The sequence below is a fragment of the Calonectris borealis genome, chromosome 2 (assembly GCF_964195595.1).
Source record: "Calonectris borealis chromosome 2, bCalBor7.hap1.2, whole genome shotgun sequence".
NCBI classification, from domain to species: Eukaryota; Metazoa; Chordata; class Aves; order Procellariiformes; family Procellariidae; genus Calonectris; species Calonectris borealis.
In genome coordinates this window covers 68,817,488-68,834,275 of record NC_134313.1, presented here as the reverse complement: position 1 = coordinate 68,834,275, position 16,788 = coordinate 68,817,488, and the positions used below count along the sequence as shown (strand labels likewise).

The window sequence follows — 16,788 nt, the reverse complement described above, 5'->3', positions numbered from 1 at the left end:
GATGTCTAACAAGCTGCTATCAGTGAAAGAGATACTATCAAATAAAGTGCATTTCCTTCGTTAATGTTATAAGTAACAGCGAGGAAAATAATTGGAGAAATATTTTCTTCTCATGTACATTTAAGAGCACTTTATAACTTATTATAGAAGTGGATAACATCCCATTGTTCAGTCTTTCAAACAGCAACATGAAAGGCTGGTGGCTTTAAAATGGAAAAATATGGGTGCTAAAACATTAGTATTATCAAGGAAACTGGGAAAATTGTCAGTTTGAAGTGAAATAATTTCTAATGCATTTTATGAAAGTCATTGGTTTTAATTAATGCTATCCTTTTAAACTAAGAGGTTGTGTTGGGAAGCCCGTGCCTGTTGCCATCAATTTAATGTTGAGATAAAGGACTAGCTGATGCTTCTTACTAGAGTAGCAAAAAAATAAAAATGCAAAAACTCCTAAGGTAAACTGGTCACACTGAAGACCATAAAGATTTTCTCTTTGCACAGAGGCATCACATCAGCTTGAGAAAAACAAACAGAACAAAGGCAGGAAACAGAAATAGCCAGACCTTGGTAATGAGCTGTAGACAAGAGAGGAAAGATGATAAAGACAAATTAGCAGGTATACTTGTGCAGTGAGTAATGATTATTTTTCTGTGCCTGAGGTTTTATCTTTCTTTCTTTCTTTCTTTCTTTCTTTCTTTCCAAAGATCACTAAGAGAAGGGCAATAGGGGAGGTAGGGGGTGTAGGATGTGTGCATGTCTGTGTCTGGTTTTTCTCACACACAGATGCACACACACACACACACACTCTCAAAATCTTTCCACTGGCTTTTAATTTTAGTAACTCATTTAACCCAGCTGGAAGAGAATCTACAACTTCTTGCTTTTAACATTATAAATATTCCAAAGGTTATAAAATCTATTGTAAAAATGTACATTCAGTGGCTTTATGAGGCACAGGACCTGCTAATGTATTTTCAGGGAAGCTCACATGTACTCTGTTCTGTCCACTGTTGGACAATGGCGGAGAATCCAGGGGCTCACGCTTGATTGCTTGAACCAAGCAGGGGTTTTTAAATTCGCATGGCATTTTAAACACCTCGTTATTCTGCTCTTTCTCTTCCCCTGGGCTGGGGCTGTAGAAGTGGTCATAGCACGCTGTGTGCGGCAGATCAGGCATGCTTTCCAAACACCCAGAGGAGTTCTGAGGGCAAAACGGGGCCACCTCCTTGCTACGTGAACCCTTGCAAGATCTGTTCAGGTTTAGGTTGTTGGGATGATTTGCTACGATGCATTGCCAATTATGAGGCGTGTAAAGGCAGTGCCTTGGCTTCTGACAAGGTGAGGTTGGCTCACAGAGGTCCGGTTCTGTTTTGAGGTGCACTCTATTGGGGTAGCTAAACACCTGCTTTCTCACCGAGCCGTTCTCATCCAGCCAGGCTCGGTTTTGCGACGTCAGGTAGTTATCGGCAATATTTTCAGAATCGGAATCGTATTCCGTTTTGATAGGCATTTCCAAGGGAAAGGCTGCGTCATAGAGAGACTCTGAGGATATTAACGGTCTCTGCAGTTTCAGATGGTCCGTCGCATAGTTCTCTGCATAACGCTGTTGTACGCCCGAGTAAGACTGGCAGCTTTCTGCACTCCCCCAGTGAGAAGGGCAAGTTGATGCTAAATTTAAGAAACTTTGGTCTCTGTTGTAGAATGATCCAGCTCTCCTGTTTGAACATGTGTTCATTCGCTGGCTCATAGAACAAGAGCTTGAGTTTCTTAAAGTCCAGCTACTGTTTGTGGTGCAGTTGTTTTGAACACCTAAAACTGATGTGTTAGAACTGAGAGGTTCCTCTTGCATAAAACACTCACCGTTTGTATGAGGCTCAAACTTCACTTTTACATTATCTTGTTCGTTTTTTACTGCTGTCCAGTTAAGATGCTTCCACTGGCCCAGAGTTTCAATGGCACTGTTATAGGAAAGTCCCTCCAGGTTTCCTTTCAAACTGGAAAAACTGCTTGGTATCTTCAGTTGTTCATCTTCTTCCCTTTCAATACAGTAGAAAAAAATCAGTCAATCAGAGGTTTCTAAATGGATGTTTTCTGGGATACAAATGGAGTGGCTCAACATACATTATAAGCGATACTTTGTCCTTAATATGGGACTTTCATGCTCTTGTCCATACAACATTTGCATTTGTTCGAGAGAAGAAAAGAGTGTGCATGCATCTGGGCGTCAATGTGTGTGCACAGCTACCTTTCTGTGGCACTGTTTGATTTAAATTCTGACAAGTATTTACTCTTCCATTTCAGGCACACAGTTCACAAAGACCTTAAATATTGTAGTTCAGTATGGTAACTACCTTACACTTTTGTTCTTCCCTTAAAATATATCTAAATAATATTTGTGTGCAGAAAAATCTAGAGATAAAATGCAAAGAGTGTCTTAAATGAGATATATTTTGTTAACAAGGAATTATTTGGACGTATAAGAACCTTCTGATCAAAGTGATTTGAGGGAGAACCATGGGGATCTTACATTTTGGGAATGCAGAGTTAGCTGAGAGGAAATAAAATGCCTGAATTAAGTGTCCAGAATAGTCACAGATGTTCATATTTGGCATAGGTTTGTTTTACATGTCTAACTTAATTCATGTTGTCTTTCGTTTTCTAAGATGGCTAGTGAATTAATTTTCCATGACCTCCAGCTGAAGTATTCAACATTAGTGAAGAGCTCTGGCAGAAAAAGTTGCCTGAGCATTTCCATGCCCGATGCAACGGTTTTCAGAACTTGGGGTCCAAATCTTCAGGTTCAGGATTTGTCTGGAATTCACTAACGTGCTGATTCCCGACGAGACAGGATCAGTGCTACAAAGCCGCCCCCTCCCTCTCCGAACAAGAAGTGGACATCTCAATAAGAAATGGAGCATGAAAACCTAGAGACCTAGTAAGGGTTTCAGAAGGCTTTTTTCTTAGCTATTAGCAATTTTTTCCTTGGATATGGACTCAATGTGCAAGTATAGAATTTTCCAGTAGAGGGAGTCCATGTTGTTACAAAGAGAGAATGCCCCACTGTAATAAATGTACACCAATAAAGGAGAATATTTTCTCCTTTTTTTTCCATTAGGTATTAAATATTTTCAGTCCCCTGCTAAATATTGTTATTGTTATTATTGATAGTCTTGGGATGCAAATGGTATGATACAAGTTTGCTGCAGAACTGGCTTTTCAGGAAATGGTCTAATTGGAAAGCAATGGACTGAACAAAACGCAATAGTCACAAAAGCTTAGACCCCCAAATGAAGAATTTTACAGTGAAATAGTATCTCGTGAAAATTCTCCAAAAGAATATATGTTTCCAGGAAGACAGCATACATTTTAACAAAAAAAGTAGTAGTAAGGATGAAGTCTATTGCAGAGTATCAAGAGGACAGAACTGAACATAATCTCCAAGGCCAACTCTTGTAACACTTCAGCCTGCAGGAACTATCAAGCACAGAGGAAGGTTTTTAACCACTCAGAGGGTAAAAATGTAACTAAATAAACATCAGAGAGTATGCTTAATTACACAGAAAACAATTTAGAAGTAGAGACTTGAATACAAGAAACAGCCACTTTTAATCTGCTTCTCAATAGCATGGCAAGATTATGTTTGTGCCATCCCAGTAACGGTAGAGTTCCACCACCCTCAGGTGGGAGCTCCTCTGCTATTCACATGGATCCTGAGAGAGATGCTGCCTGCAAGTGATACCTACTCTAGAAGTTCAAAGACTTTTTCATTTATTTCTTCCACCTGTGAGGCATCCTAAAGGAAGAAAAACAGTGATAACAGCCACATTTTTTCCACTGGGCCAGATGGTGGCTGTGTACACCTCCTGGCCCCTGCTCATTCAGTCCACCCTTTTATCTCTTCCCTCAGACCAGCTTGAAGAGACATCTCAACAAGACCCTCAGGAACTGCAACAGACAATCCCATGGAGGAAGAAAGAAAAGCCTATTTGGGAGGAAAGGGTAAAACCCAGCGGAGAGGTCCTCTTTGAATGCAAATCTGTGAGATTAGCTTCTCCTCCAAGGCTGAGCTTACAGCCAACTAGACGTATCTATCTACAAACATACGATGAATATGAGCATCCCTGTTTAGATGATGTTGAGCATCCACAACTAAAAACATGACCTCAACTGTCATCCATAAAGAAAAAAAAAAAGCTTAACATAATCAAATGTTAAAAAGTAGAAAAACCAGGACACTAAATCAGCGAAGAGTTTCAGCTGCAAAGTAAAGCAAAACCCCAAAATACATTTTTGTGTAAGAAAGTCAAAACATACTAATAATCAAGCATTTGGGTTTTGAAATATTCTGTTTTAGTATGTATGTACACTCAACTTCAGAAGAAAAAAAGACTGAAGAAAAGAAATAAATTTTGTTTAAGTTTATAACAGCCATTTCATATGATCCAAGACAAAAATGGATTTCCATTTTGTAAGTAAACTAAATCCTTCTCAGTCAGCTCTTCTCTTAGGTCACTACAGTCCTTTTAAAGATCTCATACATAAAGAACACATTCATTTTTCTGAAATACAGATTTTTTTTTGTATTGGAAAATATACTTACTTTAACATTTGCTGTTGGGCAAGGACATATTCTGAACAACCACTTCGATACAGAAGTTGAGTGTTAGCTTGAACCCAGACCCAGTGATCTTCATTTGTTTGTACTTTGACTAGAGAAATGCCATTTTCTCCATTATTCTTTGCTATACAATTTAAAAGAAAATCTATTTTAATACAAGCAGTATTTAGTATTTTTTCTTACCTCAACTATGGGTGAATGTTCACAGGTTTGTTTGCTGCCCTGGAATCATCAGCATAGGAAAGTACAAGCTAAAATATGTCACAAAACTAGGCAAATTACCTTTAAAAAATAAAATTTGAAAAACCTCATGAGGTCCTTAAACTGTGACCAGGGATTTTTCAGTATTATTAGTTCATTATAATTTTTCCCTCTCAGTAATAGTACTATTACAACAAAAAATGTTCATGAAAAATGGGGCTATGACAGAGGAATGGTTTTAAAGAAGTTGAAGGTTTCCATCAGGTATGACAGAAGGCTGACCACAACTCTACTCAAGAAGAAGTTGCCCATTGGGATAGACTCACCATCAAAATTTTCTCCACTGTAAAATCTGAAATACAGCATAGACTCTCATAACATTGCCACAGCCAAACACTGGAAAAGCATGAGTCAAAGCTGCAAGCAAATCGTGAGTTTTAAAGACAATACATTCTAATTTTCCTCTGTTTTCTGATCTTTAGGGAAAACTAGCATTTGTAACATATCATCCACTTTTCTCAAAGAGGGATAGATACTGTCATTAATTGTTAAGATTTTCACATAATCTTATTAAGTTCAGTGCTGCCATTTTTAGGAAAGCATATGTTGAGCGTTCTTATTTACTATGATTATTTATATATCTGTAAACTTGGCATCACAGTATTTCTGCCCACTCCGAAATAGCAGACTGATAGTACTATCTTTTAAGGCAGAAATTTTTTTTTGCATTTTTTTAAAGAAGGAGGTTTAGAGAGAAGAAAAAAGAGAGCATTGGGACCAAAACGTGAAAAACCTAACAGAAAAGAAAAGACAAGGTTCTTTCTCCATAAACTGTATATAACCCAGAAGTATTTAGCAGACACACCTTTGATTTGGTTTTCAGCAATCTGTAACACATTAGTGAAAGCGGCACCTTCATGATGACTGTTTCTTCCATATAATTCTGCTGCTTCACACAGCCCTGAATTACCTTTGGAACTGGAGCTATAGAGAGGACAGAAAATGTGGAAAATTCCTTGTCAGTGAATCAGTAAAATCACAAACTCTGAAAGATGTGATCTTCAAGTTGACCATTAGCAAATGCTTATGGTTTAAATATATAGTAAACAACACTAAATAATTATCTATGTTTCCCGCATCATTCAGTTGCTCAAACTAGTGTATGACTGGAATTCTGCATTCAATTAAGAGGAATAGTTATGTTTAGGAATATTCTGCTCACAACTCACTATATCTGCAATAATAAGTTTCAGCTTGAATCGAGACAAATGCTGTGTATATTCTGCTCTGCCTATTCAAGGTACATTCAAGGTTCGTTCAAGGTACGTACTGACCAGCAATGCACTTAAGAGTTAGCATGACTTCAGTTTGCAATAATCGTTACATGATTTGAATGAATTTTTTCCAGTCTTTAGTTCAAAATGCATGTTAGGGCTTGGAAAGGGTGCAAAGTCCATAACGCCGCTTTACAGAGTATTCCCTTTATTAAGACAATCAGAAAAAAAACTACTATATAAATTTGCCCACCATTCCTGGCTAGTATGCTTCAGGCCTGAACCAAAGGAAACACTGAAGTTAAATGCCCACTTCATTCTTGTCAAATCCTTGGCCAGTCTCCAGTCAGTTAGTAAAACTTAAGTAAAAAACCTCTCTTCTAGGAGCGGAATTCTGATCATCAATTAATTTCACCTGGGCCACTGAAAAACTAGCATATGAAAATGACTTTCCAACTCTGTTCCAAAAGCCTGCATAGTCCATTACATCAGCCTTCCAGAAATTCAATTCTTGTCAAAAGGATGTATGTGCTAGAACCACATTACATGTCTGGATAGGAACACATACACAAGCATATTCTAATTAAAAGCCGAATTATGATGCTGTCAGTCACACTGATGAGCGTTTTGCTTCACAGCAATGGACCTCATTGCTGTAAGGTTATGTTTAACCAAATAAGGGAAAATATAATCCTAGCCCCAAACATCAACTAAAATTCAATCATAGGAGAGTAAGGAAAATAAGTGTTAGGAAGGAAATGAGTCTCAACACAATCTGTCCCGATCTTCTGTGATTGCTACCAAGTGATCAGCCCCAGGCCATTTAGTGCAATTGTAGACTTATGTGTTCATAAGCCTTCTGTTGTAAGATAAATACATACACCAAATACATCTCATTTGACTCTACGTGAACACCCACACCCACACATTCAGCTTTCTGAAGTTTTCCTTTTCCTTTGTTTGCTACCAAAATGCCCAAGTCCAAATAATTGTGCTACCAGAAGATACTGAAATTTGAAAACTGTCAGTAAAAACACTTTTTCTTTTCTACTTTTACAATTAGTAGAATGACTTATTGTGTTGGTAATTTCTGAAGGTTAGGAAGATATCCTAACTTTCCAGTTTTTATATAAATTTATATAGATGGTAATATAATACTTAATATGTATTACATATAAAGTACAATATATTATGTTATAACATAGTTATTATGTATTACATAGTTAAATCCAGATAAATTACTCACTTTTCTAAGAAAGAGTTTTAAAATAGAGAGTTATTTAGCCTCATTTGTGCTTTTTACATGCTTAATAAACATAAAGCCCCCATAGTATATTTTACTAATTGCTAAAAGATTAATTTGAAAATACTTTGTATTCACTGCTGCTGCATCATCAGCTTTGTGTTTTGCTTTCACAAGCAGGCTTTTCATCTTCATCTCTGTCACAGAAGGGAGCAGAAGTGGTACCACTATGCAGAATAAGGACAGCTGAGGTGGCAATACTGTTCCTGATGAGGACTTCTTCCTTTGTCCAAAAAGAAACTTTAGTTTGCCTTGGAACTGCATTGTCTGTTATACAAAAAAATAATAGAATTATCTTAAGCATTTAGTGTATAAACATTTAAAATGCTAATACAACCTATGGACCATGTTGTTTAACACCAAAACCAGTTTTGAAACAGGAAGAAAAAATAGGAATTTCATTATCTTCATACAACTTAAACCATGCCATTTCAGAGGCATGGTGAGTGGATGTACTATCAACAGTAAAATGAGACATTTGAGGCTGGTTTTTGGTTTTTTCTTTCCTGCGTACTTAAAGCAGTTGTTCTGCGTTATGTTCTGTTCACCAAGATGGGCAGCGTATGGTGGTGCAAACAGCTATTTCCTCTGTGCCTCACTCTGAAGCTATTATTTTTCCATGCTCTGTTCCCTCCAGTGAGATGGTTCCTGAGTTTCTTTCCTCTTGCCCTGCACTTTCTCTGGGAAGCATATGGACTGGCACAACCCAAGGGCTGTGCAGGCAGATGCCAAGGGAAAAGATGTGCCCAAGATAGCCAGATACAAAGTACATAGCTTGGAAGAAACCATCCATCCCTGCCTCCAATCTCCATATAATCGGAAGGCAGAGATCAAGTTCATAGCAAGCTGCTGCCTCTCGGTGAAAAAATTACCTACCACAAAATGACCAGAGAAAAATCCATTTGAGTTGGGCATTTTCCAGAGCTACAAGATTAAAACAAGGATGCAGAAACGACTAACTGGTATGGCTGTTCAGACCCATAGTCTTCCAGCAAATGAGCATCTGAGACAGAAGTTGCATTTCCCTGTCTCGTGCTGATCCTCTCATTTTCTTTGCACGTGCCGTACTTTGTCATAAGAAGAAACAGCATTGGTCTTTACTAAGCAAATGGGGAAGTGATTTCTAGAAATGAGCCACTCCTAGTAAGGATATCTGAGCGTATGAGAGACTTTCTAATTCCAGTTTTTATTATTAAAGGACCCTTTACAAAAGGGGAAAATGGACCATTATTATTCCTGTTCCTTAAAGCAAATACTTCGTGCTTAAATGTTAATCGTTGAAACTCAGGCTTGCCACCCTTGTGCTAGGCCCAGTACAAGTCGAGGACAGATATTGTCCAAAAGAGCTTAAAACATAAAAGTTTATAGATTCTTTCAATTTCAAATACTACAACCTTCTTTCCTCCCATCACTCTTTATACATATTAATAAATGTCTTTAAGTGTTTGTTGTTAGTGCACAGCAAATGAAAAGTGTATCCTGTCCATGGCTCTCCACAATATTTATGTTCAATATTTGTGTTGAAACATTTTTCATATGAATTAAAATCTAGTATGTCATGACTACAGTTCTCTAAATGAAATTATACTTACAAGGAAGCCAGAAGTACTGTCCAACAAGCAGCGAACTCGACAGATGAAACAACGGGTTAAGAAGGAAGAATAATCTGTTGTCATGCTGTCATTCTCTTGTGCTTTAAACAATTTACTGAGAATATATTCTTCTCCTAGGAACAACAGTGGAGGCAATATATATCAGATCACACTAAGAAAGAATGAAAATGTTCTGTAGCCAATTGAAGAAGCTGTTATGGAAATTGCTAAAAATTACTTTTTGGAAGGGCAAATATTAAATTGTATCATGTATAGATACATCTGCACATGCTCTACCAAAAGAAAAAAGAGGAGACCTACAACGGGATTCAGGTGAGTTTCTTCAGAAACTTTGACTTTTTTATTTCCTGAGTTTTTGTGATTTTTAATGATGCAAAGCAGGGTAACAGATGTTGCTGGTTTTGAGATCAGAGATGAAACAAAATACATTAGAAAAAGGAACAAAATAAGGAAAAATGCTAATGCAAGAAAAAAACAAACAAATGAACAGTGGCTGATTAGCTAATATTCAGCTGTTGCCTCCTTGATTGTTAATGAAGCGTTTTTCAGTTTTGGACTACAAGTGCATAGCTTTTGAAATACTTATTTCCCAAAAGACACAAGTATTTGTACAGAAGTATGAACTCAGGAACTGAAATTCTCCACTGTATATATTAGGACAAAAATTCCAAATATTTGTAACTTTTTATAGTTTGAAATATTAATGCACATTGTTTAGTTTTCTGTGTACTTCCTACAAAATCTTGCAAAGTTCCTCAGATATCTGTAAGACCCCTGCAAAACACAGAAACTGCAAGAAATTCTACCAAAGTTTCATGACTGTATTCCTGAGGACTTCATAAAGGCTGCTGAAGGATTCCTTGCAAGTTTCTCCCCACGCATCAGGAGGCTGCTCTTCCTCAACTTCTTTCCTCAGTTACTTCCTCACCTTCTGGTGAAATGCATACATTTTGCTGGGATCAGTAATTCGTTATAAAGTTAACAATTTCAACCCCATTGTAGTCGTGATTTCAGCTTAACGCCTCATGTAGGAGAAACCTTGAGCACATGTATACTCCTGCCATCCTAGGGAAATACAGCCTCAGAGGAAAAAGTGCATCACTAAACCTACTTGTTCTTCTGAAGACTCCCGTCTATATAATTTTGCATGGGAAAACAAATGGCAGAAAGTGATGTTGCCACTGTGGTACTATACAGAAATGTTTTGCAGGGGATTTTTTTGCATTAATGAGAAGAATACTAATGTCCTGATCAGTGTGAACAAAAGGTTGGTAGGATGAACACTGATGCTGTTCATTCTGCATGGATAAGAATATCCATAGGTACATTAGTCAGAGAAAAATAAAGGAAACATCAACTTTGTAGCCTCAATGGCATGCACTACCTTATAAATTTCAAGGATCAGAAAGAAACATCGTCTATGGGACAATAACATTATAAATGGCCACTATTCAGCTTTCCAGTGAAGAATCTGACTTGATGTGGAACAGGCATGGGCATAGGTGGAGTGCAATTCTACCTCTATGCAGTGGTGCCTATGTTTCCAAACAACATATACAATCCCACCTGTTTCTGTCTGCAGTTGCTGCCCAGACAACATCTGGGGAGGATTCATGGCCCAATGCAGTTGTCTACAGAAATCCTGGCGATCATCCACGTGTATGTAATCATATATGTTTTGGTGCATTACATCAGTCTGAAACAATTACAACAAGAAATGTTTTATTTGTAAGTGTAGTGGGGCAGACACTTATCTTTAGGTTGATCCTTTTCTTAAAATAATGACTGGTGTAAGAAACCTTCAGAGCAAAGATTGATTGAGAAAAGTCATTTCAGAAGGCCCTGTTTGTCACATCTGCTTTTTGACTTCACATCCCAAGATGATTCTTTTTATTCTTAATTCTTTCGTGCATATGCAAATGTGAGTCATAAAAAAGTCCAACTAGCAGCCGGTGACTAGTGGCATCCCCCAGGGTTTGATGCTGGGACCAACCCTGTTTAATTTCTTGATTAGTGAATGATGGGATAGAGTGCACTCTCAGCAGGTTTGCAGAGGGTACCAACTGGGGAGAGCAGGACGGCTACTCAGACCTTGACGGGCTGCAAAAATGGGCTGACAGGAACCTCAGGAAGTTCAACAGCGGCAAAGTTCTCTCTAATTTTGGATACCCCAGGAAAAGAAAGATATTAGCATACCAAAGTGAGCCCAGGAGAATGCTACCAAGACACTTAAGAGGGCTGGAGCACATGACATTTCAGGAGAGGAAAGAACAGGGTTTGTTCAGCCGTAAGAAGAGAAAACCTCAGGAAGAACTTGCTGCTGTCTACATCGACCGAGTGAGCGGGTGAGAGGAGACAAAGCCCAACTCTTCTCAGAAGAACAAAGTGGGAGGACAAGAAGCAACAGACACAAGTTGCAACCTGGGAAACTGGGACTTGATATAAGCAAAAAAAATTTACAGTCAGGGTGGTTAAACACTGGAACAGGTCTTCCAGAGGGGTCAGAGGAACTCAAAACTTGACTAGATGAGTCCCACATCAACCTGCTCTAACTGTATCTGCTTTGAGCAGGAGGTTGGACTAGATGACCTCCAGAGGTCCTTTCCAACAACATGGTTCTGTTATTCTGTGACTTTACAAGGTATTTATTATACACAGGCAACCAGTCTAGAGTAGCAGCTTCTTATACTGAAATTGAAAGGAAACTTTTAGCTAAATCTTATTTGTATAATAGATCATGTTTCTGTTAACAAAAGATTTACAAAAGGAACAACATTACAAGGAATTAATCTTCACCTGTTAGATCACAAAAAAAAAGGCAAATTAGTCTGAAATGGCATAGTAAAATAACTTAATTTCAGTAATAGTGCATGTCTAATCAGCAGTAGAAAGATAAGGTGAAACAACAGAGTGCTGCATTTTAGAAAGCCAGTTAGCAGGAGTGACTACAAGAAAGTCATTACAATGACAGTGACTAAGTATTCTAAATATTTGTTAATATATTTACCTGATGAAACCCTAGATAGTCCACAATCGTCGATGATGCATAAAATATCATTCCATCTGCACTCACCACCAACGCAAAACCGTTCAGTGACTAAAGAAGGGAAAATAAAATCATTAAAAAGATAATCAGAAAGTAAAGAGTAAAATGCATATAAAATGTAATAATTTTAAGAATATTCTAGATATGAAAAAATCACTCTAGAAAAAAGTTTGACATCAAATTTTTGCAGAAAGGCCTTTTTTTCCTAAAATGAAAAAATTAATAACAGTCTGGAATGTGCTTTTTTCCTTTTTTCAAGAAGTTAGGATAGCTAATTATAGTGTAACTACCATATTACATTACTAGTTTATTATCTACTTTAAATTTTATTTTGTCATTAATTCATATAATTAAAAGTTTAATAGCAAGTGTCAACTACTTTTTTTTTGCTTTTAATTTAAAACATCACATTCCATAATAATTGCTTTGAATTTATATGCATTGATACCTATAGATAATATAATAATCTCCAACAAGAAAATTAAATACATGTGCTGTTGTAGCTATGACTTTAAAACTGGACATGTATTTTAAAGTATGGCTATTTTCTTAAGCTTCTATAAATATAGATACATAGCATAATTGCATAAATGCAATGGATATAAAAAGTAGGCAATAAATACTTCACTGATATAGACCAATGTTTAGTCTAGAAAAACGCTAAATTAATTCTCATAGACTCAGTGATGCAAGGAAAGCAACCAGAGAAATCCAAAAATACAAGTTAGGATTAAATGAAATACATGACGTAAACATTAAGATCCATCATGCTGCATGCAGACTGACTAATTTTGCCTCTCTTCCCTTGATAAAGATTCAGTAACGTATCTTCACTCCAGCGGGCTTGCATTCCAAGGTAGTTTAGATGATCCTTTCATGTGACGGTTTTGAGGTCTTTTGAGATTACAGTTCAAAATAGCTGCTGATGAAGTACTGCTATATTATTATTATTATCCTTGCTTCACCTTTCTCTCAGTTTACTGTTGTAGCGACGTGCCTATTAATCCTGAGTTAATCCTGAAGCACAATGAGGGCAGATTTTCAATTGCTCAGTAACCAGATACACTGACATATTTTTGTGAGCTTGGGTCTCTTTTCGGTTCCTAAATAAGGACCAGATTTCCAAGACTGCTCGAAGCCTGTTCCCACTGTGACAATGGTGGGCAGAATTTCAAGAGTTCAGTGCACAATAGGCCGACCTCCTCAGAAGATTTGGCCCCAATCATAAATGTGGAGCACCTTTGGAAATGTGGCCCAATGGGGGCCATACATGGCCAGGGGCTTTGCGCCTCGAAGAACCTGTGAAATGGTGACTGGAGGAATCTAATGGAGAGACTGCAATGGCTCACCTATGTTTGGAAAGAGCTGTAGCAGCAACTGATTCAATCAGTCAGTGCTAACCATAAGTCATCGCTAAGAATAGTCAAGGGCAAACCGTGTTCAGCTCCAGGTCAGCTCCATAGATACAGATCCTTTCCAGAATAAGCGTTATCTCTGGCTACCTGGGTTTGTGTTGAACACTAGTTATCCCTCTCTACTCTTCCAGCACAAGTTGTTGCTGGACTGGTGCTATTTGCTGCTCTAAACAATGCCCAAATTCATCCCACCACCTCACCAACCAGAAGACGGTGTGTCAAGATTTCTACATCTTCACATCTGTGCCTTTCACTGCGCTGAGAGGAGCCTCCATAGATGGTATCTGTCATATCCATTTCCAATGTCAAGTGGAAATAAGAAAGCATTTTTGGCACCTTGTCTCTTTGGACTCATCTTCACAGCAATGAAACCATCAGTGATGTGATGTTAGGAATTTTATTACATTTTGAACATCTGGCAGGTCTTTTAATTTGGACAGACTAGAAATTTCCACAAAGATAACCATAGGACATTTAAGGGAGCTCCTTCAAGCGGATGTCTGTGGCTGTTACTGTGCACGTTCCAAAAGACCTCCAGTCCAGCCCGTGCAGCCAGGGCAGGTAGAAATTAAGAGCATTAAAGAAATGTTCTTAACCTATGCAAATTAATGCACCCACCCCTATCTGGGAAGACTTCAAAAATAACTACAAGATCTGAATATGATCAAAGAATCTCTCACAGTATCATGCTGAACATCCTTAAAATATGCCTTCCAGTGTCCTGCAGGCAAGCTGCAGTTTTTCAGCCCCTGTAGGAAATAGATGGGGGAGCACCTGCCTTTGCCAAGGATTGTTTTTATGAATCAAGAAATAAATACCCCTATTCAAAAATGAATCTTCTTCATCCAACATACAGGTACATACTCTTTAGGCCCAGACACATACCCTAAGAGATGAGTCTCTACCTGTAGGATGTAAAACTTGCCCCCCCCCAGCAGAAGGCGGGCAGCTTTTTCTTTACACAAGTTTTTATTTCACAAAGCCAGAGCTGGGCTGGACCAGGTGCAGCAGTTTGTAAAAATGAGAAGGGGAAATGGGACCGTGTGTATTTCTAAGGGTTCAGATCAGTGGAGTGGCAACTACATCTGTGAGGTTGGAGGAGGTATTAAGGAAGGGTGGGAGAGAGCAAGAGGAAAGAAGTAGTGGAGGAAAAGTTCAAGGAGCCATGTGTTTAAGTTAAGCCAGAAAAGAGTATGGATTTGAGGGAGGTATGTAAATGAAGAGAATTATAAACTTCCCCTGCTTTGGTTTTGTTTTGTTCTCAAAATGCTGATGTCCTCTCCTGAGTTAAGATCTCTTAACTAAGCATCGCCTGGTTTTCATGACCCCGAACACAGACATCAGATGCTCTGCCCTGCAGGCAGGAAAAGCGAAACCCACTTTGGTGCAACAACAACTTTTATGGAGCCACATGAAGCTATTGAGGGTTAACACAAATTCCATGTGTCTAAACCTCATTTTAGCTGGGAAACCTGCTGCTTCAACCACACTAAAAAGAGACAAGCTGGACACAGAGTAAAACTTCATAACCAGTGAATCTTACCCATGGCTGCAAATTTTTCTGTTTTCTCAATATTACCCTAAAGTGCGGTTCAGTGTGAAACCTGACATCTGTAGCACAGAGGACTCTGAATAGCGTCAGAGTTGGGCTGAGATTTATACTTTTCTTACCTACTTACCACAGCTGGGGAAAAGGAGGAGGGTGTTTGCTAGCACAGGTCTGGTACACCAGAAGTGAGTAGTAGTGATTACAAATTAGTAGGAAAAGACCTCTTCTGACCTCTCAGATAAATCTCTCAGGTATCATATACAACTCCATACTCAAGCCCTTTACAGTAACACTGCACAGATTTTCCATTATTCTGGCCAGAATCCTAGTGATTTGTTAGACTGAGTGGAAGAGAGAGACAGCTTCAGTTCATGAGAATGAACAAAAACTATTCCCAGCTTTTTTGTTCGAAGTTACCAGGCCTCACATTAAACAGGACAACAAAGTATATGGCTCCACTTATGATTTTAAACATCCTCAGTTACTGAAATAAAATTTCAGCAATAGCTTTCTCTCGTTCCCAGTGAAGGGGAGGCTGCACTGGTGTGCTGTGTCAGAACCACAGCAGCCATCCGCCCGGGTTATCGATAACCTGGGGGGAGGAAAAGGGAAAGAGGACACGGACCAGCCTCATACCCGTGCAGTTTGCGCTCCCTAATGTAAGCACGTGTCTGCCCAAAACACAGAGGGGACAGCACAGAGAAGTAAAGGCAGCTCTCCTCATTTCACTTTATTCCTTTCAGTAGAAATAATGGAAAGCCTAAAATAGGGCTCTTGGATTTACAGGAGGAAATAACCGAACTCTACAGCTCAATGTCGATGCTATTTGCTTTGTGTGCAACTGGTGTGTTTTAATCAATGAAGTCCACTTGCATCCTATCACAATTTTTAGCAATTTGCATATACTTATAAAAGCACACAGGGACACACTCACACGTAGAAACGCACACACACGCACAGAAAGATATTAGCACGGACATTAAAACTTTTGCAACAAAAAACAACTAACTTCGAATTTGCAAAAAATACATGGTTGTAAACTGCCATTTGGTAAACCATATGGATTCAATGACAGATGGAATTTCTAATCCAGGATAATAACTGAAACATGTGAGACAGACTTAAGTATGTATTGTGAACATTTGTTTGTTTGTATTTGGCTTTTTAAAAACACTTACACAAGTTTTCTACATTGTACTTAAAAAATGAAATAACTCTTTCTTTTTCCCAAATGGAAAAAAAAAAAAAAAGAGCTTGGCACCAGACAGGGGCCTGTGTTCTTTTGAAAAAACATGTACATCCAATTATGTACTCACGAAAAGCTGCACCTGCTACTGAAACAAAAAACAATTAATCTGTCAGTTCAAAGAAAGTACGACATTATTCTGGTGCCCGCAGTAGCTGTGAGATGAAAGTTATCAGTTCCTTCCATTAAGAAGTTTTCGAAACATTAGTCAAGACGTTCTCTTTGGGAATGAAGGCAAATATTTTGAGGAAGATAGGACTTCCTTTGGCAAGATCCTTTATATATCCTGATATTTTTTCTGGTCCCATAGCAGAAAATCAGCCAGCAAATACTTCAAAGATATTTTGGTCAAGGTCATGGCATAGTAAAAATAAGGAGGGGAGGGGAAAAAAAAAAAAAAGAGAGAGAACAAGTTCCAAGCCACATTTCTCTTATTACTCTTCCTTGAAATAAAGGAAAATTCACTAGCATTAGGTCTCCAGAGACCATGTTACTATGGTTACTAAAGTACAACAGTCAAGGC

The 16,788-nt window shown here is 38.2% G+C and overlaps 1 protein-coding gene across 1 annotated transcript in view; it reads right to left on the bottom strand.

Moving 5' to 3' along the window:
• Window positions 1–916: 916 nt before the first annotated feature.
• Window positions 917–16,788, bottom strand: part of AHRR (aryl hydrocarbon receptor repressor) — a 68,020-nt gene continuing 52,148 nt past the window's right edge. Inside the window, exons 4-10 of the mRNA XM_075140683.1 lie at window positions 12,017–12,106; window positions 10,576–10,705; window positions 8,989–9,122; window positions 7,464–7,663; window positions 5,685–5,803; window positions 4,601–4,742; window positions 917–2,036 (exon numbers count right to left, since the gene is read on the bottom strand). Coding sequence (XP_074996784.1) covers window positions 917–2,036; window positions 4,601–4,742; window positions 5,685–5,803; window positions 7,464–7,663; window positions 8,989–9,122; window positions 10,576–10,705; window positions 12,017–12,106 — 1,935 coding nt within the window. The remainder of the gene's footprint in view (window positions 2,037–4,600; window positions 4,743–5,684; window positions 5,804–7,463; window positions 7,664–8,988; window positions 9,123–10,575; window positions 10,706–12,016; window positions 12,107–16,788) is intronic.